The sequence below is a fragment of the Bombina bombina genome, chromosome 2, assembly GCF_027579735.1.
Source record: "Bombina bombina isolate aBomBom1 chromosome 2, aBomBom1.pri, whole genome shotgun sequence".
Lineage (NCBI taxonomy): Eukaryota > Metazoa > Chordata > Amphibia > Anura > Bombinatoridae > Bombina > Bombina bombina.
In genome coordinates this window covers 1,024,231,324-1,024,254,820 of record NC_069500.1, presented here as the reverse complement: position 1 = coordinate 1,024,254,820, position 23,497 = coordinate 1,024,231,324, and the positions used below count along the sequence as shown (strand labels likewise).

The 23,497-nt window shown below is 39.4% G+C and overlaps 1 protein-coding gene across 8 annotated transcripts in view; it reads right to left on the bottom strand.

The window, feature by feature from the left end:
- BLTP1 (bridge-like lipid transfer protein family member 1) overlaps positions 1-23,497 on the bottom strand; it is a 1,044,923-nt gene that overhangs the window by 839,079 nt on the left and 182,347 nt on the right. For all 8 annotated transcript variants that reach the window (XM_053703615.1, XM_053703613.1, XM_053703617.1 and 5 more), the window contains 3 exons: positions 19,135-19,199; positions 7,335-7,521; positions 7,010-7,091 (listed from right to left, as the gene is read on the bottom strand). In XM_053703615.1, coding sequence (XP_053559590.1) covers positions 7,010-7,091; positions 7,335-7,521; positions 19,135-19,199 — 334 coding nt within the window. The remainder of the gene's footprint in view (positions 1-7,009; positions 7,092-7,334; positions 7,522-19,134; positions 19,200-23,497) is intronic.

The window sequence follows — 23,497 nt, the reverse complement described above, 5'->3', positions numbered from 1 at the left end:
TACTTGTGGGATATTCTCCTTCCCAACAGGAAGTTGCAAGAGGACAACAAGACGAGAAAGGAGAAACCATAGGGTGCAGTGATGACTGTAGTTTAATTAAAATTTAGACCTGCCTTAAAAGGACAGGGCGGGCCATGGACTGGATACACTACAAGAGAAATAAATTTATCAGGTAAGCATAAATTATGTTTTCTCTTGTTAAGTGTATCCAGTCCACGGATCATCCATTACTTGTGGGATACCAATGCCAAAGCTACAGTACACGGATGATGGGAGGGACAAGGCAGGAACTTAAACGGAAGGAACCACTGCCTGTAGAACCTTTCTCCCAAAAACAGCCTCCGAAGAAGCAAAAGTGTCAAATTTGTAAAATTTTGATAAGGTGTGAAGCGAAGACCAAGTCGCAGCCTTGCAAATCTGTTCAACAGAGGCCTCATTTTTAAAGGCCCAGGTGGAAGCCACAACTCTAGTAGAATGAGCTGTAATCCTTTCAGGGGGCTGCAGTCTCATAGGCTAAGCGTATTATGCTCCGAAGCCAAAAGGAGAGAGAGGTTGTCGAAGCTTTTTGACCTCTCCTCTGTCCAGAGTAAACGACAAACAGGGCAGATGTTTGACGAAATCTTTAGTAGCCTGTAAGTAAAACTTCAAGGCACGGACTACGTCCAGATTATGCAAAAGACGTTCCTTCTTTGAAGAAAGATTAGGACACAATGATGGAACAACAATCTCTTGATTGATATTCCTGTTAGAAACCACCTTAGGTAAAAACCCAGGTTTGGTACGCAAAACTACCTTGTCTGAATGAAAAATCAGATAAGGAGAATCACAATGTAAGGCAGATAACTCAGAGACTCTTCGAGCCGAGGAAATAGCCATCAAAAACAGAACTTTCCAAGATAAAAGTTTAATATCAATGGAATGAAGGGGTTCAAGCGGAACTCCCTGAAGAACTTTAAGAACCAATTTTAAGCTCCACGGGCGAGCAACAGTTTTAAACACAGGCTTAATCCTAACCAAAGCCTGACAAAATGCCTGGACGTCTGGAACTTCTGCCAGACGCTTGTGCAAAAGAATAGACAGAGCAGAGATCTGTCCTTTTAAAGAACTAGCTGATAAGCCTTTGTCCAAAACCTCTTGGAGAAAGGACAATATCCTAGGAATCCTAACCTTACTCCATGAGTAACTCTTGGATTCACACCAATAAAGATATTTACGCCATATCTTATGGTAGATTTTCCTGGTGACAGGCTTCCGAGCCTGTATTAAGGTATCAATGACTGACTCGGAGAAGCCACGCCTTGATAGAATCAAGCGTTCAATCTCCATGCAGTTAGTCTCAGAGAAATTAGATTTGGATGATTGAAAGGACCTTGTATTAGAAGGTCCTGCCTCAGAGGCAGAGTCCATGGTGGAAGAGAGGACATGTCCACTAGGTCTGCATACCAGGTCCTGCGTGGCCACGCAGGCGCTATCAGAATCACTGATGCTCTCTCCTGTTTGATTTTGGCAATCAGTCGAGGGAGCAGAGGAAACGGTGGAAACACATAGGCCAGGTTGAAGAACCAAGGAGCTGCTAGAGCATCTATCAGCGTTGCTCCCGGGTCCCTGGACCTGGATCCGTAACAAGGAAGCTTGGCGTTCTGACGAGACGCCATGAGATCCAGTTCTGGTTTGCCCCAACAATGGACCAGTTGAGCAAACACCTCCGGATGGAGTTCCCACTCCCCCGGATGAAAAGTCTGACGACTTAGAAAATCCGCCTCCCAGTTCTCTACGCCTGGGATGTGGATCGCTTACAGGTGGCAAGAGTGAGACTCTGCCCAGCGAATTATCTTTGAGACTTCTAACATCGCTAGGGAACTCCTGGTTCCCCCTTGATGGTTGATGTAAGCCACAGTCGTGATGTTGTCCGACTAAAATCTGATGAACCTCAGTGTTGCTAACTGAGGCCAAGCTAGAAGAGCCTTGAATATTGCTCTTAACTCCAGAATATTTATTGGGAGGAGTTTCTCCTCCTGAGTCCACAATCCCTGAACCTTCAGGGAGTTCCAGACTGCGCCCCAACCTAGAAGGCTGGCATCTGTTGTTACAATCGTCCAATCTGGCCTGGTCATACCCTTGGACAGATGAACCCGAGAAAGCCACCAGAGAAGAGAATCTCTGGTCTCTTGATCCAGATTTAGTAGAGGGGACAAATCTGAGTAATCCCCATTCCACTGACTTAGCATGCATAATTGCAGCGGTCTGAGATGCAGGAGCGCAAATGGCACTATGTCCATTGCCGCTACCATTAAGCCGATTACTTCCATGCACTGAGCCACTGACAGGCGTGGAATGGAATGAAGGACACGGCAAGCATTTAGAAGTTTTCATAACCTGGACTCCGTCAGGTAAATTTTCATCTCTACAGAATCTGTAAGAGTCCCTAGGAAGGAGACTCTTGTGAGTGGGGATAGAGAACTCTTTTCCATGTTCACTTTCCACCCATGCAACCTCAGAAATGCCAGAACTATCTCTGTATGAGACTTGACGTCTGTATCAGGATGTCGTCTAGATACGGAGCCACCGCTATGCCTCGCGGTCTTAGAACCGAAGTGAGCCTGGAACCTTTGTAAAAATTCTCGGGGCAGTGGCCAACCCGAAGGGAAGAGCTACAAATTGGTAATGCCTGTCTAGAAAGGCAAACCTTAGGAACCGATGATGATCTTTGTGAATCGGTATGTGAAGGTAGGCATCCTTTAAGTCCACTGTGGTCATGTACTGACCGTCTTGGATCATGGGTAGGATGGTCCGAATAGTTTCCATTTTGAATGATGGAACTCTGAGGAATTTGTTTAAGATCTTTAGATCCAAGATTGGTCTGAAGGTTCCCTCTTTCTTGGGAACCACAAACAGATTTGAATAAAATCCCTGTCCTTGTTCCGTCCGCAGAACTGGATGGATCACTCCCATTACTAGGAGGTCTTGCACACAGCTTAGGAATGCCTCTTTCTTTATCTGGTTTGCTGATAACCTTGAAAGATGAAATCTTCCTTGTGGAGGAGAAGCTTTGAAGTCCAGAAGATATCCCTGAGATATGATCTCCAATGCCCAGGGATCCTGAACATCTCTTACCCACGCCTGGGCTTAGAGAGAAAGTCTGCCCCCCACTAGATCCGTTTCCGGATAGGGGGCCGTTCCTTCATGCTGTCTTGGGGGCAGCAGCAGGCTTTCTGGCCTGCTTGCCCTTGTTCCAGGACTGGTTAGGTTTCCAGGCCTGTCTGGAATGAGCAACAGTTCCCTCTTGTTTTGAAGAGGAGGAAGTTGATGCTGCTCCTGCCTTGAAATTTCGAAAGGCACGAAAATTAGACTGTTTGGCCTTTGATTTGGCCCTATCCTGAGGAAGGGTATGACCCTTGCCTCCAGTAATGTCAGCAATAATTTCCTTCAAGCCAGGCCCAAATAAGGTCTGCCCCTTGAAAGCAATGTTGAGTAATTTAGACTTTGAAGTCACGTCAGCTGACCAGGATTTAAGCCATAGCGCCCTACGCACCTGGATGGCGAATCCGGAATTCTTAGCCGTTAGTTTAGTCAAATGAACAATGGCATCAGAAACAAATGAGTTAGCTAGCTTAAGCGTTCTAAGCTTGTCAATAATTTCATTCAATGGAGCTGTCTGGATGGCCTCTTCCAGGGCCTCAAACCAGAATGCCGCCGCAGCAGTGACAGGCGCAATGCATGCAAGGGGCTGTAAAATAAAACCTTGTTGAATAAACATTTTCTTAAGGTAACCCTCCAATTTTTTATCCATTGGATCTGAAAAAGCACAACTGTCCTCCACCGGGATAGTGGTACGCTTTGCTAAAAGTAGAAACTGCTCCCTCCACCTTAGGGACCGTCTGCTAAAGTCCCGTGTAGTGGCGTCTATTGGAAACATTTTTCTAAACATAGGAGGTGGGGAAAAGGGCACATCGGGTCTATCCCACTCCTTGCTAATAATTTCTGTAAGCCTTTTAGGTATAGGAAAAACGTCAGTACACACCGGCACCGCATAGTATCTATCCAGCCTACACAATTTCTATGGAATTGCAACTGTGTTACAGTCATTCAGAGCAGCTAATACCTCCCCAAGCAATACACGGAGGTTCTCAAGCTTAAATTTAAAATTAGAAATCTCTGAATCAGGTTTCCCCGAGTCAGAGATGTCACCCACAGACTGAAGCTCTCCGTCCTCATGTTCTGCATACTGTGACGCAGTATCAGACATGGCTCTAACAGCATTTGCACGCTCTGTATCTCTCCTAACCCCAGAGCTATCGCGCTTGCCTCTTAATTCAGGCAATCTAGATAATACCTCTGACAGGGTATTATTCATGATTGCAGCCATGTCCTGCAAGGTAATCGCTATGGGCGTCCCTTATGCAATTGGCGCCATATTAGCGTGCGTCCCCTGAGCGGGAGGCGAAGGGTCTGACATGTGGGGAGAGTTAGTCGGCATAACTTCCCCCTCGACAGAACCCTCTGGTTATAATTCTTTTATAGATAAAGACTGATCTTTACTGTTTAAGGTGAAATCAATACATTTAGTACACATTCTCCTATGGGGCTCCACCATGGCTTTCAAACATAATGAACAAGTAGGTTCCTCTGTGTCAGACATGTTTAAACTGACTAGCAATGAGACTAGCAAGCTTGGAAAACACTTTAAAACAAGTTTAGAAGCAATATAAAAAACGTTACTGCGCCTTTAAGAAACACAAATTTTCCCAAATTTTGAAATAACAGTGAAAAAATGCAGTTACACTAACGAAATTTTTACAGTGTATGTAATAAGTTAGCAGAGCATTGCACCCACTTGCAAATTGATGATTAACCCCTTAATACCAAAAACGGAATAACAAATGACAAAAACATTTTTTAAACAGTCACAACTGCCACAGCTCTACTGTGGCTTTTTACCTCCCTCACTTTTTAAGCCTTTTGAGCCCTTCAGAGAAGTCCTGGATCATGCAGGAAGAAGCTGGATGTCTGTGTCTGTAATTTTTGCTGTGCAAAAAACGCCAAAATAGGCCCCTCCCACTCATATTACAACAGTGGGAAGCCTCAGGGAACTGTTTCTAGGCAAAATTCAAGCTAGCCATGTGGAAAAAACTAGGCCCCAATAAGTTTTATCACCAAACATATGTAAAAAACGATTAAACATGCCAGCAAACGTTTTAAAATACACTTTTATAAGAGTATGTATCTCTATTAATAAGCCTGATACCAGTCGCTATCACTACATTTAAGGCTTTACTTACATTACTTCGGTATCAGCAGCATTTTCTAGCAAATTCCATTCCCTAGAAAAATATTTTAACTGCACATACCTTATTGCAGGAAAACCTGCACGCCATTCCCCCTCTGAAGTTACCTCACTGCTCAGAATATGTGAGAACAGCAAAGGATCTTAGTTACTTCTGCTAAGATCATAGAAAACGCAGGCAGATTCTTCTTCTAAATACTGCCTGAGATAAACAGTACACTCCGGTACCATTTAAAAATAACAAACTTTTGATTGAAGAAATAAACTAAGTATAAAACACCACAGGCCTCTTACGACCTCCATCTTAGTTGAGAGTTGCAAGAGAATGACTGGATATGGCAGTGAGGGGAGGAGCTATATAGCAGCTCTGCTGTGGGTGATCCTCTTGCAACTTCCTGTTGGGAAGGAGAATATCCCACAAGTAATGGATGATCCGTGGACTGGATACACTTAACAAGAGAAATAAGATTTTACTTACCCCAGAAAATAAGATTTTACTTACACATCCGGTGATGCCGAAAAAAATAACGCCCACATTTTTGGCGCAAAAAAACGTCTGAACACAAAAAACGTCAAAAAAATGACGCAACCACAAACAACTTCCGGCGTCAATTAGGGCGCCGGAAATGACAAAAATTTTGCGCCAAAAATGATGCAATAAATTGAAGCATTTTCAGCTCCCGCGAGCCTAACAGCCCACAGGGAAAAAAGTCAATTGAAAAACTTTTAAGGTAAGAAAAAATAATCATTCATATGCATTATCCCAAATAATGAAACTGACTGTCTGAAATAAGGAATACCGATTACCCTGAATCATGGCAAATATAAGTTTAAACACATATATTTAGAACTTTATAAATAAAGTGCCCAACCATAGCTTAAGAGTGTCATAATAAAATAAGACTTACTTACCCCAAGACACTCATCTACATATAGTAGATAGCCAAACCAGTACTGAAACGAGAATCAGTAGAGGTAATGGTACATAAGAGTATATCGTCGATCTGAAAAGGGAGGTAAGAGATGAATCTCTACGACCGATAACAGAGAACCTATGAAATAGATCCCGTAGAAGGAGACCATGGTATTCAAATAGGCAATACTCTCTTCACATCCCTCTGACATTCACTGCACTCTGAGAGGAAAACCGGGCTCCAGCCTGCTGCGAAGCGCATATCAACGAAGAATCTAGCACAAACTTACTTCACCACCTCCACGGGAGGCAAAGTTTGTAAAACTGAATTGTGGATGTGGTGAGGGGTGTATTTATAGGCATTTTGAGGTTTGGGAAACTTTGCCCCTCCTGGTAGGAATGTATATCCCATATGTCACTAGCTCATGGACTCTTGCTAATTACATGAAAGAAAACCCTTAACATACATATAAATAAAATCCAAACAAACATACAAACTGAAGCTAGCCATAATAATGAAGATTGTAAAATACTATTGTAAAATGTGTTGTTAAGGCAAATGGTGGTCATACCAAATATTGAGATTGTATTTATTTTCAGTATGTACTAGCAAAAGTGGAAATAATGTATTTTTGTTTGAGAAACACTGTATATTTTGTCAAACAAATAAATTATTCATAAATGCTGAAATAAAAGCATCAAAGATTTATTTCTAAATGGATGATAAAACACCTATTACAGTAAGAAAGAAATGAAAACATCTACCTGTATATACACAGTCATTAATTGTGTTATTTCTGTACTCTACTTACTGTGCTAATATTCACTTTGATAACTGGTATGAGGGATCTCCATGATGCGGACGGATCTTGAGATTCTGTTTTGAACTTAACACTAAAATACAAAATAAACGCAACTGTGAACATGCTGAAGATTTGATCAAATTTAGATTCAACAAAGGAAAATTATTTCTAAAAGAGAGTAGGATAATTGAACAGTGGTATACACAGGAACACATTCTAAAAATTCACAGCCTATAATTTTATGGTAAATAATTAATATATCTTGCAACCTTATCTACAAAATGGTAAATGATATATCAATTGCTGAATTTAGCATTTTAATTGAATACTGTACCTCTCAAGCTCTGATTGTGCTTTCTCTCTTCCATTCTCCCGAACCTTATCATCCTCTTTCCTGGGCGGAAATATTGTTGGATCCAAACCAAAAACTTCTTGAAGGTGGCCGTAGAGATCAGAGCGATTGTAAACATGGAATTCAAAGTCATTCACAGTGATGTAAAGTCTTGTTTCTGCTTTTGGATCTTATCAAAATAAAACAGAAAAGAAATAAAGATGTACAGTATATGCTGTTTATAGAAAGATTTTGTTTATGAATGTAAATATAAATACTAGACAATAGTTTTGCTTATTTTTTTTAATAACATTGTGCTGATTTTCAGCCACCTAACCAAGCCCCAAAGTAATGAATGTAGACTGAAATCTAGAGACTCCTGCTTTCTCTTGTTGTGCAATAGGTCTTTTCATGTGCAGGGGAGGGGGAGAGTCTGCTCTTTCGGCTTTCTAAGCCCCTTTAAGTGGGTGCCCCTGCCTACCCTCATCAACACTTCTAAACTGGGAGCTCCTAAGTAAATTTCAAAAAAGCTTTATACTGGATTTTTAGATCAGTATCTGGTCATATTCTTTTTTATAGTAGTGTCTATTACATGCAGTTATATAAAAATTGGTGTATACTTCCCTTTTAATATGATAGGTTACATTCAAATAATGTAATTGTTTGCAAAGTGGAAAATTATTTGTTATACATTGTAAGTATCTAGATTATTTAAGGGAGTGAATATTTTAACACTAATTTATTATATAAAGTATATAAATTATAGTTGATGTAGTATATATTTATGTTATTTATAAACATAACCCAACTAGTAAGAGGATTATATTTTTAAATGTATAAAAACTTGAGTATACAGATTTTTTCACTGACGGATCACATTCCGAATTTATTATTATTCTTGTATAAAATTGATTATTGGATATACTTATTTGTATATTGATCTCTGGTTTTATGATGCACATGGCAAAGTATTGTGAATGAATAAATAAATAATACATTTAAAATACAACATTGATTTGATGTAAAAAGATTTGTGACAATAAAGCATGTAAGTAAAACACTCCAGAATCAGAACAAGTTAGGCTATTAATTAGGAGTATCAGCTCAAAGAGACTGATCAATAATATATGAAAAATGAAAGTGAATCACATCCCACATGGGACCCCGTGAAGCTATCACAAATAAAAAGTAGATTGAGTATGTAAAGATCTAATTCTCATGGGCACCCATTAGGCCTTATTAAAACTGTAATCCTATATTATGTAAAGCAAATCTGATAGGTTAAATATAACTTGCGATATTCAGTGTTCAATAAAACAAAACAGCGCATGATGTCAAACATGCTGTCGTATTACATAAGGAGTGCATTGTCCTGTTTCAGTTTGCAAACAAAACAGCACTACATAAAATATCTTCACTTTCATCTTCACTTGCTTAAAAACATATTCAAAATCTGTTCACAGCACAGGGAAAGTAGGAAGATAAAGAGAATGCTGGAGACTGCTTCCTTTACAAATAATTATTGTCCTGCTCTTGTTTCACATTTCTACACATTTCTGCATGCTTTACAGGTAATTCTTATTACTTTTATTTCATTTTATTGTACTGATCAAAGCTCTGCCTCCTGAGCTTTCTGCTCAGTTTACCTATCAATATTACAGGTTATTGCAACCACTATAAGCATTTGGTGTTATCAGGGCCATTGCAGTGCAGAAATGACATACTCAAAAGCAGCAGTACTATTTTATAACTATGTGTTTAACCCATTGGCAGGGGTTAAACACACAGACTTGCAGAGTTGTTCGTGTCAAAGCTACATGCAATTTTGAGTATGTCATTTTATATATACTATAATGGCCCTTTATTGTATACGGAGCAAAGAAATGTTTTATTTTTGCTTTATTTTATGTTTCCTGTTAATTATTAAACAAAAACAAAACTTTTTTTCTAATCCGACTTTTTTTTTTTATTATTTAAATATGTTTTTGATTTTAAAATAGGATTTATTTTTTTTTTTTCATTTTTTAAATGTTTTTTAAAGAAAAAAAAATCCGTCTAAGGATATATTATAATCCAAAGGCTAGTCGCTGTATATTCATGGCTGTAACGTTTCATTTTTTTGGGTACATTAATTTCATTAAAGGGACAGTCCAAAATCAATTCTTTCTTTCATGTAATTAGCAAGAGTCCATGAGCTAGTGACGTATGGGATATACATTCCTACCAGGAGGGGCAAAGTTTCCCAAACCTCAAAATGCCTATAAATACACCCCTCACCACACCCACAATTCAGTTTTACAAACTTTGCCTCCCATGGAGGTGGTGAAGTAAGTTTGTGCTAGATTTCTACGTTGATATGCGCTTCGCAGCAGGCTGGAGCCCGGTTTTCCTCTCAGAGTGCAGTGAATGTCAGAGGGATGTGAAGAGAGTATTGCCTATTTGAATTCAATAGTCATCCTAACGGGGATCTATTTCATAGGTTCTCTGTTATCGGTCGTAGAGATTTCTTCTCCTACCTCCCTTTTCAGATCGACGATATACTCTTATATACCATTACCTCTACTGATTCTCGTTTCAGTACTGGTTTGGCTATCTACTATATGTAGATGAGTGTCTTAGGGTAAGTAAGTCTTATTTTTTTATGACACTCTAAAGCTATGGTTGGGCACTTTATTTGTAAAGTTCTAAATATATGTGTTTAAACTTATATTTGCCATGATTCAGGATAATCAGTATTCCTTATTTCAGACAGTCAGTTTCATTATTTGGGATAATGCATATGAATAAATATTTTTTTTTTTTTTTTTTTCTTACCTTAAAAAATTTTCAATTGACTTTTTCCCCTGTGGGCTGTTAGGCTCGCGGGGGCTGAAAATGCTACAATTTATTGCGTCATTCTTGGCACAGACTTTTTTTGGCGCAAAAATTTTGTTATTTCCGGGGCCCTAATTGACGCCGGAAGTTTGTTCGTGGTTGCGTCATTTTTTTTTGACGTATATGTGTTCAGACGTTTTTTTTGCGCCAAAAATGTGGGCGTCATTTTTTTCGGCATCACAGGATGTGGCGTCATACTTGGCGCCAAAAAATATGGGCGCTGTACTTGGCGCCAATAATGTGGGCGTCATTCTTGGCGCCAAAAATGTGGGCGTCATTCTTGTCTCCACCTTTTTTTCACATTATTTCAGTCTCATTTTTCATTGCTTCTGGTTGCTAGAGGCTTGTTCATTTGGCATTTTTTCCCATTCCTGAAACTGTCCTTTAAGGAATTTGATAATTTTGCTTTATATGTTGTTTTTTCTATTACATATTGCAAGATGTCTTAACCTGACCCTGGATCAGAATCTACTTCTGGAATACCGCTGCCTGATGCTGGTTCTACCAAAGTTAAGTGCATCTGTTGTAAACTTTTGGTAACTGTTCCTCCGGCTGTAGTTTGTGATAACTGTCATGATAAACTTTCTAATGCAGATTGTGTTTCCATTAGTAATAATCTATTACCTGTTGTTGTTCCTTCAACATCTAATGTTCAGGGTGTCCCTGTTAATATAAAAGAATTTGTTTCTAAATCTATTAGGAAGGCTCTGTCTGTTATTCCTCCTTCCAGTAAACGTAAAAGGTCTTTTAAAACTTCTCATATTTCAGATGAATTTTTAAGTGACCGCCATCATTCTGACTTATCTGTTTCTGATGAGGATCTATCTGGTTCAGAAGATTCTGCCTCAGATATTGACACTGATAAATCTTCATATTTATTTAAGATGGAGTTTATTCGTTCTTTACTTAAAGAAGTGTTAATTGCATTAGATATGGAGGAGTCTAGTCCTCTTGATACTAAATCTACTAAGCGTTTAAATTCGTTTTTCAAACCTCATGTAGTTATTCCAGAAGTTTTTCCAGTTCCTGATGCTATTTCAGAAGTAATTTCTAGGGAATGGAATAGTCTGGGTACTTCATTTACTCCTTCTCCAATGTTTAAAAAATTGTACCCTGTGCCATCTGATAGATTAGAGTTTTGGGACAAAATCACTAAAGTTGATGGGGCTATCTCTACTCTAGCTAAACGTACTATTATTCCTACGGCGGATAGTACTTCCTTTAAGGATCCTTTAGATAGGAAACTTGAATCCTTTCTAAGGAGAGCTTATTTATGTTCAGGTAATCTTCTTAGGCCTGCTATTTCTTTGGCTGATGTTGCTGCAGCTTCCACTTTCTGGTTGGAGGTTTTAGCACAACAAGTGTCAGACCATAATGCTTATAGCATTGTTAAACTTCTTCAACATGCTAATAACTTTATTTGTGATGCCATTTTTTATATAATTAGAATTGATGTCAGGTATATGTCTTTAGCTATCTTAGCTACAAGAGCTTTATGGCTTAAATCTTGGAATGCAGATATGACTTCTAAGTCAACTTTGCTTTCTCTCTCTTTCCAAGGTAATAAATTATTTGGTTCAAAGTTGGACTCTATTATTTCAACTGTTACTGGGGGGAACGGAACCTTTTTGCCTAAGGACAAAAAATCTAAAGGTAAATACAGGGCTGCTAATCGTTTTCGTTCCTTTCGTCAGAATAAGGAACAGAAGCCTGACCCTTCCCCTAAAGGAACGGTTTCCGTTTGGAAACCTTCTCCAGTCTGGAATAAATCCAAGCCTTTTAGAAAGTCAAAACCAGCTCCCAAGTCCACATGAAGGTGCGGCCCTCATTCCAGCACAGCTGGTAGGGGGCAGGTTACGATTTTTCAAAGATATTTGGATAAATTCGAATCACAGTCTTTGGATTCAGAACATTGTTTCACAAGGGTACAGAATAGGTTTCAAGGTAAGGCCACCTGTGAGAAGATTTTTTTCTCTCTCGCATTCCAGTAAACCCACTGAAATGTGTTTCAGACCTAGGGTAATTGTGCCAGTTCCAGAACGGGGTCTGGGGTTTTACTCAAATCTATTCATTGTACCAAAGAAGGAGAATTCCTTCAGACCAGTTCTGGGTCTAAAAATATTGAATCGTTATATAAGGGTACCAACATTCAAAATGGTGACTATAAGGACTATTCTGCCTTTTGTTCAGCAAGGGCATTATATGTCTACAATAGACTTACAGGATGCATATCTTCATATTCCAATTCATCCAGATCACTATCAGTTTCTGAGATTCTCTTTTCTAGACAAAAATTACCAGTTTGTTGCCCTTCCGTTTGGCCTAGCAACAGCTCCAAGGATCTTTTCAAAGGTTCTCGGTGCCCTTCTCTCTGTAATCAGAGAACAGGATATTGCGGTATTTCCTTATTTGGACGATATCTTGGTACTTGCTCAGTCTTTACATTCTGCAGAATCTCATACGAATCAACTTGTGTCGTTTCTTCAAAAACATGGTTGGAGGATCAATTTACCAAAGAGTTCATTGATTCCTCAGACAAAGGTAACCTTTTTGGGCTTTCTAATAGATTCAGTGTCCATGACTTTGTCTTTAACAGAAAAGAGACGTCTGAAGTTGGTTTCAGCTTGTCGAAACCTTCAGTCTCAATCGTCCCTGTCGGTAGCTTTGTGCATGGAAATTCTAGGTCTCATGACTGCTGCATCGGACGCGATCCCTTTTGCTCGTTTTCACATGAGACCTCTCCAGCTTTGTATGCTGAACCAGTGGTGCAGGGATTATACAAAGATATCACAATTAACATCCTTAAATCCCAATATTCGATCTTCTCTGACTTGGTGGTTGAATCACCATAGTCTAATTCAAGGGGCCTCTTTTGTTCGTCCAACCTGGACTATAATCTCAACAGATGCAAGTCTTTCAGGTTGGGGAGCTGTATGGGGATCTCTGACAGCGCAGGGGGTTTGGGAATCTCAGGAGGCGATTTTACCAATCAACATTTTGGAACTCCATGCGATTTTCAGAGCTCTTCAGTTCTGGTCTCTTCTGAAGAGAGAATCGTTTATTTGTTTTCAGACAGACAATGTCACAACCGTGGCATATGTCAATCATCAAGGTGGGACTCACAGTCCTCAAGCTATGAAAGAAGTATCTCGGATACTTGTATGTGCGGAATCCAGCTCCTGTCTAATTTCTGCGGCTCACATCCCAGGTGTAGACAATTGGGAAGCGAATTATCTCAGTCGCCAGACGTTACATCCGGGCGAATGGTCTCTTCACCCAGAGGTATTTCTTCAGATTTTTCAAATCTGGGGACTTCCAGAAATAGATCTGATGGCTTCTCATCTAAACAAGAAACTTCCCAGGTATCTGTTCAGATCCAGGGATCCTCAGGCGGAAGCAGTGTATGCGTTGTCTCTTCCTTGGAATTATCATCCTGCCTATATCTTTCCGCCTCTAGTTCTTCTTCCAAAAGTGATTTCCAAAATTCTAATGGAACGTTAGTTTGTACTGCTGGTGGCTCCAGCATGGCCTCACAGGTTTTGGTATGCGGATCTCATTCGGATGGCCAGTTGCCAACCTTGGACACTTCCGTTAAGACCAGACCTTCTATCTCAAGGCCCATTTTTCCATCAGGATCTCAAATCATTAAATTTGAAGGTATGGAAATTGAACGCTTGATTCTTAGTCATAGAGGTTTCTCTGACTCAGTAATTAATACTATGTTACAGGCTCGTAAATCTGTGTCTAGGAAGATTTATTATCGAGTCTGGAAGACTTACATTTCTTGGTGTTCTCATAAATTCTCCTGGCATTCTTTTAGAATTCCTAGAATTTTACAGTTTCTTCAGGATGGTTTGGATAAAGGTTTGTCTGCAAGTTCCTTGAAAGGACAAATCTCTGCTCTTTCTGTTCTTTTTCACAGAAAGATTGCTAATCTTCCTGATATTCATTGTTTTGTACAGGCTTTGGTTTGTATTAAACCTGTCATTAAGTCAATCTCTCCTTCTTGGAGTCTTAATTTGGTTCTGAGGGCTTTACAGGCTCCTCCGTTTGAACCTATGCATTCTCTGGATATTAAATTACTTTCTTGGAAAGTTTTGTTCCTCTTTTGCTAGAAGAGTTTCTGAGTTATCTGCTCTTTCTTGTGAATCTCCTTTTCTGATTTTCCATCAGGTTAAGGCGGTGTTGCGGACTTTATTTCAATTTTTACCTAAGGTTGTGAATTCTAACAACATTAGTAGAGAAATTGTTGTCCCTTCATTGTGTCCTAATCCTAAGAATTCTATGGAGAGATCTTTACATTCTTTGGATGTAGTAAGAGCTTTGAAATATTATGTTGAAGCTACTAAAGATTTTAGAAAGACTTCTAGTCTATTTGTTACCTTTTCTGGTTCCAGGAAAGGTCAGAAAGCTTCTGCCATTTCTTTGGCGTCTTGGTTAAAGTCTTTGATTCATCATGCTTATGTGGAGTCGGGTAAGCCCCCGCCTCAAAGAATTACGGCTCATTCTACTAGGTCAGTTTCTACTTCCTGGGCTTTTAGGAATGAAGCTTCTGTTGATCAGATTTGCAAAGCAGCAACTTGGTCTTCTTTGCATACTTTTACTAAATTCTACCATTTTGATGTTTTCTCTTCTTCTGAAGCAGTTTATGGTAGAAAAAGTACTTCAGGCAGCTGTTTCAGTTTGATTCTTCTGCTTATAATTTCTGTTTTTTTCATTATTAAGATTAAAACTTTTGATTTGGGTTGTGGATTATTTTTCAGCGGAATTGGCTGTCTTTATTTTCTAGTGACTCTTGCGTGTAAGTTCCACATCTTGGGTATCTGCTATCCCATACGTCACTAGCTCATGGACTCTTGCTAATTACATGAAAGAAAACAATTTATGTAAGAACTTACCTGATAAATTAATTTCTTTCATATTAGCAAGAGTCCATGAGACCCACCCTTTTTGTGGTGGTTATGATTTTTTTGTATAAAGCACAATTATTCCAATTCCTTATTTTTTGATGCTTTCGCTCCTTTCTTATCACCCCACTTCTTGGCTATTCGTTAAACTGAATTGTGGGTGTGGTGAGGGGTGTATTTATAGGCATTTTGAGGTTTGGGAAACTTTGCCCCTCCTGGTAGGAATGTATATCCCATACGTCACTAGCTCATGGACTCTTGCTAATATGAAAGAAATGAATTTATCAGGTAAGTTCTTACATAAATTATGTTTTTATGATTCAGATAGGGCATGTAATTTTAACCCCTTAATGACCACAGCACTTTTCCATTTTCTGTCCGTTTGGGACCAAGGCTATTTTTACATTTCTGCGGTGTTTGTGTTTAGCTGTAATTTTCCCCTTACTCATTTAATGTACCCACACATATTATATACCGTTTTTCTCGCCATTAAATGGACTTTAAAAATATACCATTATTTTCATCATATCTTATAATTTACTATAAAATTTTTTATAAAATATGAGGAAAAAATGGAAAAAAAAAACACACTTTTTCTAACTTTGACCCCCAAAATCTGTTATACATCTACAACCACCAAACAAAAACCATGCTAAATAGTTTCTAAATGTTGTCCTGAGTTTAGAAATACCCAATGTTTACATGTTCTTTGCTTTTTTTGCAAGTTATAGGGCCATAAATACAAGTAGCACTTTGCTATTTCCAAACCACTTTTTTTCAAAATTAGCGCTAGTTACATTAGAACACTGATATCTTTCAGGAATCCCTGAATATCCATTGACATGTATATATTTTTTTTTAGAAGACATCCCAAAGTATTGATCTAGGCCCATTTTGGTATATTTCACCGCCAAATGCGATCAAATTAGAAAAATTGTTCACTTTTTCACAATTTTTTTCACAAACTTTAGGTTTCTCACTGAAATTATTTACAAAAAACGTATGCAATTATAGCATACATGGTTGTAAATGCTTCTCTAGGATCCCCTTTGTTCATAAATAGCAGACATATATGGCTTTGGTTTTGCTTTTTACTAATTAGAAGGCTGCTAAATGTGACTGCGCACCACACGTGTATTATGCCCAGCAGTGAAGGGGTTAATTAGGGAGCATGTAGGGAGCTTCTAGGGTTAATTTTAGCTTCAGTGTAGTGTAGTAGACAACCCCAAGTATTGATCTAGGTCCATTTTGGTATATTTCATGCCACCATTTCACCGCCAAATGCAATCAAATAAAAAAAACGCTAAATTTTTCACAATTTTAGGTTTCTCACTGAAATTATTTACAAACAGCATGTGCAATTATGGCACAAATAGTTGTAAATGCTTCTCTGGGATCCCCTTTGTACAGAAATAGCAGACATATATGACTTTGGCGTTGCTTTTTGGTAATTAGAAGGCCGCTAAGTGCTGCTGCGCATCACACATGTATTATGGCTAGCAGTCAAGGGGTTAATTAGGTAGTTTGTAGGGAGCTTGCAGGGTTAATTTTAGCTTTAGTGTAGAGATCAGCCTCCCACCTGACACATCAGACCCCCTGATATCTCCCAAACAGCTCCTTTCCCTCCCCCACCCCACAATTGTCCCCGCCATCTTAAGTACTGGCAGAAAGTCTGCCAGTACTAAAATAAGTTTTTTTTTTTTTTTTTTTAAATACATCTTTAGCATATTTACATATGCTACTTTGTAAGATCCCCCCTTAGCCCCCAACCTCCCTGATCCCCCCCAAAACAGCTCTCTAACCCCCCCCCCCCCCCTGCCTTATTGGGGGCCATCTTGGGTACTGGCAGCTGTCTGCCAGTACCCAGTTAACAATATTTTTTTCTCTTTTTTTTTTTTTTTTTTTTTTTTTTTTTTTACATTTTTCTGTAGTGTAGCTTCCCCACGACCAACCCCTACTCCCACCCCTTCCCAGATCCCTTAGATTACTTTTTGGGGGCATTTATTCCCCCTCTTCCTCCCACTTATTACAGGATTATTTCTGTAGTGTAAGAGGTTCCCACCCGCTCCCTCCCGTGCACGCGCCCGCCCGCCGATGTCTGTGCGCGCCCCTGACTCTCCCGCCCCCCTCTGTGTCTCTGAAGCCATCGATGGCCGCCCACCCGCCTCCCACTGCAGCTCCCACCCACCAACGATTGCGGCCATCGATGTCCGGTGTAGAGAGGGCCACAGAGTGGCTCTCTCTGCACCGGAGGGGTACAAATTGTTATTGCAGGATGCCTCGATATTGAGGCATCCTGCAATAACCGGAAAGCAGCTGGAAGCGATGAGGATCGCTTCCAGCTGTTTTCCAAACCGAGGACGTACGCCATACATCCTCAGGCGTTAACTGCATTTTTATGAGGACGTATGGCGTACGTCCTCGGTCATTAAGGGGTTAAACAACTTTCCAATTTACTTTTATCACCAATTTTGCTTTGTTCTCTTGGTATTCTTAGTTGAAAGCTAAACCTAGGAGGTTCATATGCTAATTTCTTGGACCTTGAAGGTCGCCTCTTATCTGAATGCATTTGGAGAGTTTTTCACCACTAGAAGGTGTTAGTTCATGTGTGTCATATGGATAACTGTGCTCACGCACGTGGAGTTACCTAGGAGTCAGCACTGATTGGCTAAAATGCAAGTCTGACATAAGAATTGAACTAAGGTGGCAGTGTGCAGAGGCTTAGATACAAGGTAATCACAGAGGTAAAATGTGTATTAATATAAACTGTGTTAATTATGCAAAACTAGGGAATGGGTAATAAAGGGATTATCTTTTAAAACAGCAAAAATTCTGTGGTAGACTGTCCCTTTAATCCATTTGCAATGTCTTGCTCTCCCATAAGTGTCTGTAAGATTATTTTGGGCATTTTTCTATCAAGAATATATTAACATATATTGTTGGTTTTGTAGTTCTCACAACGATACATTCGTATTTGCAGAAATAATATGCCTCTTTCTCACAGCAAAAATGCTATAAAATAAACCTACAGAAATGAGAAACAGACCTTAAAGGGACATAAAGCCAGAATGTATCTTTTATGAGTCAGATAGAGGATACAATTTAAAAACAAAATCAGATTTACTTATTTTATCAAAATTTGCTTCATTCTCTTAGTATCCTTTGTTAAAGGAGAAACACTGCACTACCAGGAGCTAGCTCAACACATGAATGAGCCATTGCCATGCACATATGTGCAGCCATCTATCAGCAACGAGCTTCAAGTAGTACACTGGAGTCTACCCAACTACGCTTTCAACAAAGGATACTATGAGAACAAAGCATATCGCTGTGAAACACGTGTAAGGATTGTCACTAAAATTGCATAGGGAAATATTGTGTCACAACCTGTGTACTCCTGTATCCCTGTATCCAAGGCACACTGACAAAGAAGGGTAAATGAGCTCACATAAGTCTGAGAACCCCTTTCAACATAGAATTTGGGGCACCACAAATCTTCACCCACTTCTGGGAGGCAAAGAACAAAAGCTGAGTTGTGCACCAAGGTGAGAGGGCTCAAAGGCTATTGGTGTTTGGAGTATCTTTGTCTTCTCCTAGTGGCAGGAATTCAATCCTAAACATCAAGGCTCAAGGACTCTAACCTGATTATAAAAGTAAATCGTTAAAAATGTATGGATATCATCATTTTCATTGCCAATTAATGACCCTAGGGTATATGTAATGTATGTAAGGTAAGTTTGCTTATATTCTAGTTGTTACTACTTAAGAAATTACACCCTTTTTGTTTTATGTATTTAAGGGGTGAGTTTTTCGGCAACATATTTAGAGCCTATTTCGTATAGTGGGATATCCATGTTTACTTCCCTTACAGAATGTAACTTTCTTAATCTTACTCCTAAGATTTCTGGCCTGGATCCTAGATATTATTATTATGTCAAGCCCTGACAATTTATTAATTTTAGAAAAAACATTATTGACAACACAATATAGATATAGCAAAAAGATGAATGATATAGCCTCACCATGCTGTTTCTGCTTTGGATTATACATTTTCCACCAACGAAAAATAATAAATCCATCCTGTATCCTAGAAAAATATGGAAATAAGTTATAAAAATAAAACAAACAATCAGAAAAACTATTTCATAGTCCATAGACAACCTTTTGACTAAAGACAAAGTTCAATCTGAATAAAATATTACAATAACAGGATACTGACCACTAGGTAATAAAAAATAACTGAACTGTAAGCAGATAAAGTTAGGCATCATGCCTAAATGAGTCTGTTCCAAGCAAAAGAAAAACAGATCAAAACAGATGCGTGATGAGAAATTTATTTCAGTCTCTTGCATACAAGAAATACAAATCTGGATTACAATATGGGATTAAATGTAATATTTCACCCTAAATTAAACTTGTTCAAATCAAATGTTTCAATTATTATTATTTTTTTGCTTACAGCTTACAGTTAAGTTATAAATCTAGTCTCACAAATTTACAATAAAATATGTGCAAACCGTGAGCAAGATTATAGTTGTCCAACCATAGGCCCTTGGACACAATCATGTCTTCCATAAGTACAGCCAACACATATGTTTGTGGATCTGTGCATATGTTAATAAACAAGTAGTTTCAGTTCAGAACATTGTACAGTAATATTGTTTTTATACATTAAAAGTACAGAACACACAGCAGTTGAAGACCTTTATAATATGGCCATAACTTTATATAAATAATCAGTGTCTGGGTGTAATGGCCTCCCCCAAGGCAGAACATGCTGTGATCTGAGATGTCATCACAGAAAATGCAGCATGGCTGCAGAAAGATTAGGACACATGCAGGAAGTGTTAGCACTTTTACTTTGCAGCACTGCTTCACATCAGGCTGTTCTCTTCAAACAGCGCTTGGCTCTGGCTGCACTGTGTACGATTTTCTTAGTCAAATACGGGGCAACACCTTGATTGATGACTAGCTCTCAAGAGATTTTTTTCAACCACACTCCTGAGCCTTTACTAGCCTGCAACGCTGTGACTCCTGAATGTAAGATGCTTTGTGAGAAATGGGTTTTTTAAAAATACATTTTTACAAAAAAATTTTATCTGCATCTAATTTTGCAACGCAATTTTCAACTGCTGCAATATATTATAAAACTTTAAAAATTGCTTTATTTTCCAGTTAATTAATACATTGCAATTGAGCTGGGACTTTAGTGTAATGGTCAAAATGGTCACCCTTATGCCACTTTCATGATTAATCGCTGTGTACAAGCTGCTTACATCAAGGGTGTATAGAATGCATTTTGTATTCTCTAGAGGTAAACACTTAAGTTTTTCAATAAAATCACTGGTATCTCTGATATAAGATGTTATTTTTTGTACCTCAGGTTGCAGGATCTTATCTAAATATGTAGTATTGGTAATATAGAAGTGTGCAAGTTGTGCCACTCTTTACCAGTATGAGAATAGATGGCTGTCCCATTCAGCAAGCTGTTGTATATAGAGGAGTCTTCTAAAGGATATATGTTTCCCTGAGCATGTGGTCTATACTCTATTCCTATGTCCGGATTTTCCCGTATCGGTGTCAAAGGTGAATGAGGGTCAGAGATGTTTGTCTACTCGTAACAATTTATCCCATAGCATGAAAACTTCACCCATCAAAGGGTATTTTTATTTTATCAACTTTGAGCGCCGCGCAGGAGTCACCCAGGCAAGGGATCCCAGATTCCCTCTATGGAGGATCTCATTGTCTATCTGTATCCAAGCATTATTTGGAGAGCAGTGACACCATTCCACTAGTCTCTGAAGGCATATGGCTTTACGGTATTCCTCTAGGTGCGGTACCCCAAGGCCCCCCTGTCCCTAGGGAGAAAGACAGTTTTCCTATTAATTCAGGGTTGTATTCCCTTCCAAATATATGATTTCATGGCTACCTGCATTTGATGGAGTAAGTGTGATGCAAAGGAGATGGGGATTGTCTAATATGTACAGGATTCTGGGTAAAATGTTCATTTTGACCACATTAATGTGCCCTAACCAAGAGATACTCTTGTTTTTCCAACTAGTGAGATCTCGTATGAGCGTTTATAGTTGAGTTCTACTAGATCCTTTACTACGTGAGTAAGGGTGATACCCAGATATTTTAGTGTGTGAGTTGCTATTTTGATGGGGCAGTTCTGTCTGAGGGAGTCACAGATCTTTTTTCTGACTCAGTGATGTTAAGGATCTCTGTTCTTGTTGGGTTTAATAGAAAGTCAGATACCTCCCCGTATTCTGAGAACTCCCTCAGCGTCACCTGAAGCGAAGGTACAGTGTCAGATAATGTCAGAAGTACATCATCCGCATACATTGCGAGCTTGTGCTTCGTGATACCCTTAATCCTAGGATTATTGCGTATCCTGCTCGCCAAGACTTCTATAGTCAATTCAAAAAGGAGCGGCGATAGGGGACATCCTTGCCTCGTCACATTGATAATTTTAAAATGTCTTAGAAAGTGTTCCATTCACTCTCACCTTGGAGTTGGGCGAGGAGGATAATGAAAATATTCTTTTGGCGAATTTAGGGCCAATGCCCAACTTGGTTAAAGTGTGGAGCATGAATGACCAGTTAACCCAATGAAACGCTTTTTCGTGTCAGACAAGACCAGTGTTAGGGGGGTGGAGTTGTTAGGGGCATGGGTAATTAATTGAAGTACTTTCAGGGTGTTGTCTCTGGCTTCTTGCGTTGAAATAAACCCTACTTGATCTAATGAAACCAGCTGGGGAAGGAACCTAACTAGTCTATTGGCTATAATTATAGCTAAGATTTTAACATCGGAATTTAGTAAAGATATTGGGCGATAGTTTTCAGGTTTGGCTTGGGGTTTCTCTGGCTTGGGGATCAGTGTGATATGCGCCTCATTGTGTCTGGTAAGGATGGAGACTCACTCAGCTGGTTAAAAATGTTTACAAGGTGAGGCGCCAGTATATCTGCAAAGGTTTTATAATACGTGACTCCAAAGCCATCAGAGCCTGGGCTTTTGCCTGAAGGTATATCTTTGATTGCCACAAGGATTTCCTCTATCATGAAGGGGGTTTCTAGGTATTCTGAATCTTCTTGTGATAACTTGGGGATTGAGACACTTGATAAATATTCCCGTATCGCTGCATCTGAGGGAGGCTGGGAGACCAGCCTTTCCCTCCCTTTCCTAGAAGTATGTAAATTATATAATGACTCATAGAAGTCTCCAAATATATTGGCTATCACAATGCCATCGTCCTTGGTCGCCCCATTTTTATCTACCATCTCATACACATATGATTTTGTCTTTCCACGCGCTATTGCCCGAGCTAAGAGTTTACCCGCTCTGTCACCCTGCTCAAAGAATTGCTGTCCGAGTATTAGTGCTTTCTTTTGATGTTCTTCTTGTAAATAGTGCATAAGATTAGTTTTGGCTTGGTTCAGAGCAGACCCAAGCACCTCATCAGTCGGGCACTTTTTGTGGGCGCTCTCTGTGTTTCCTACCTGATCTAGTAATGTTTGATATTGCGTTTTCCTTTGTCTATCGATATTAGCCTTAAGTTTTATTAGAACCCCTCTAATAACACTTTTATGCGCTTCCCATACAGTAGTATTATGCATGATTCCGTCCACGTTAAGTGTGAAATACTCTCTAAGTGTGTTTTGTAGCTCTTCTCTTTGAAGGGGATCATCCAAGAGCGTGTCATCCATCCTCCAGACATAAGATGTTATAGGGGCATTGGGCCAAATTATGGAACAACACACTGGCGGCATTGTCTGTCCATGTGATTGTTCGAATATTAATATTTGAGGTAATTGAGAGGCCTGTTGGGTCCGTGAATAGGTAGTCAATACACAAATATTTTCTATGTGGATGGGAATAAAAAGTCAAATATTTGGTAGTTGGGTGCCATACGCGCCATATGTCATGCAGGGCCAGTTCTTTCAGGGTGCTCGCCATGCGCTTTATTTTATGGGGAGTGTTGGAGATACCATTTAATGTGTCAAGGTCAGGATTTAAGGGCATGTTAAGATTGCCTCCAAGTAGCAGGATGCCTGTCCGATTTTCTAGAATCTTATGGGCTATTTCTTGGAGAAAGGGCAGTTGTGCCTGATTGGGAAAGTAGACATTAACCATACTGATCGGTCGTCCATGAAGGGAGCCGGTCAGCATCAGATACCTCCCCCCGGGGTCTCATCATTTGAGTAAGCCTAAATGGCATTTTGGCACTAAAGAGTATACCCACCCCATTTTTTTGGTGGGCCCTGATGCAAAGTATGCCACTGGGTAATGGTGATTAAACCATTTAGGTTTGTGTGATCTGAAGAAGTGCATCTCCTGCAAGAAAACTATGTCCTCCTCCATTCTCTTTATGTCCCTTATCACTAT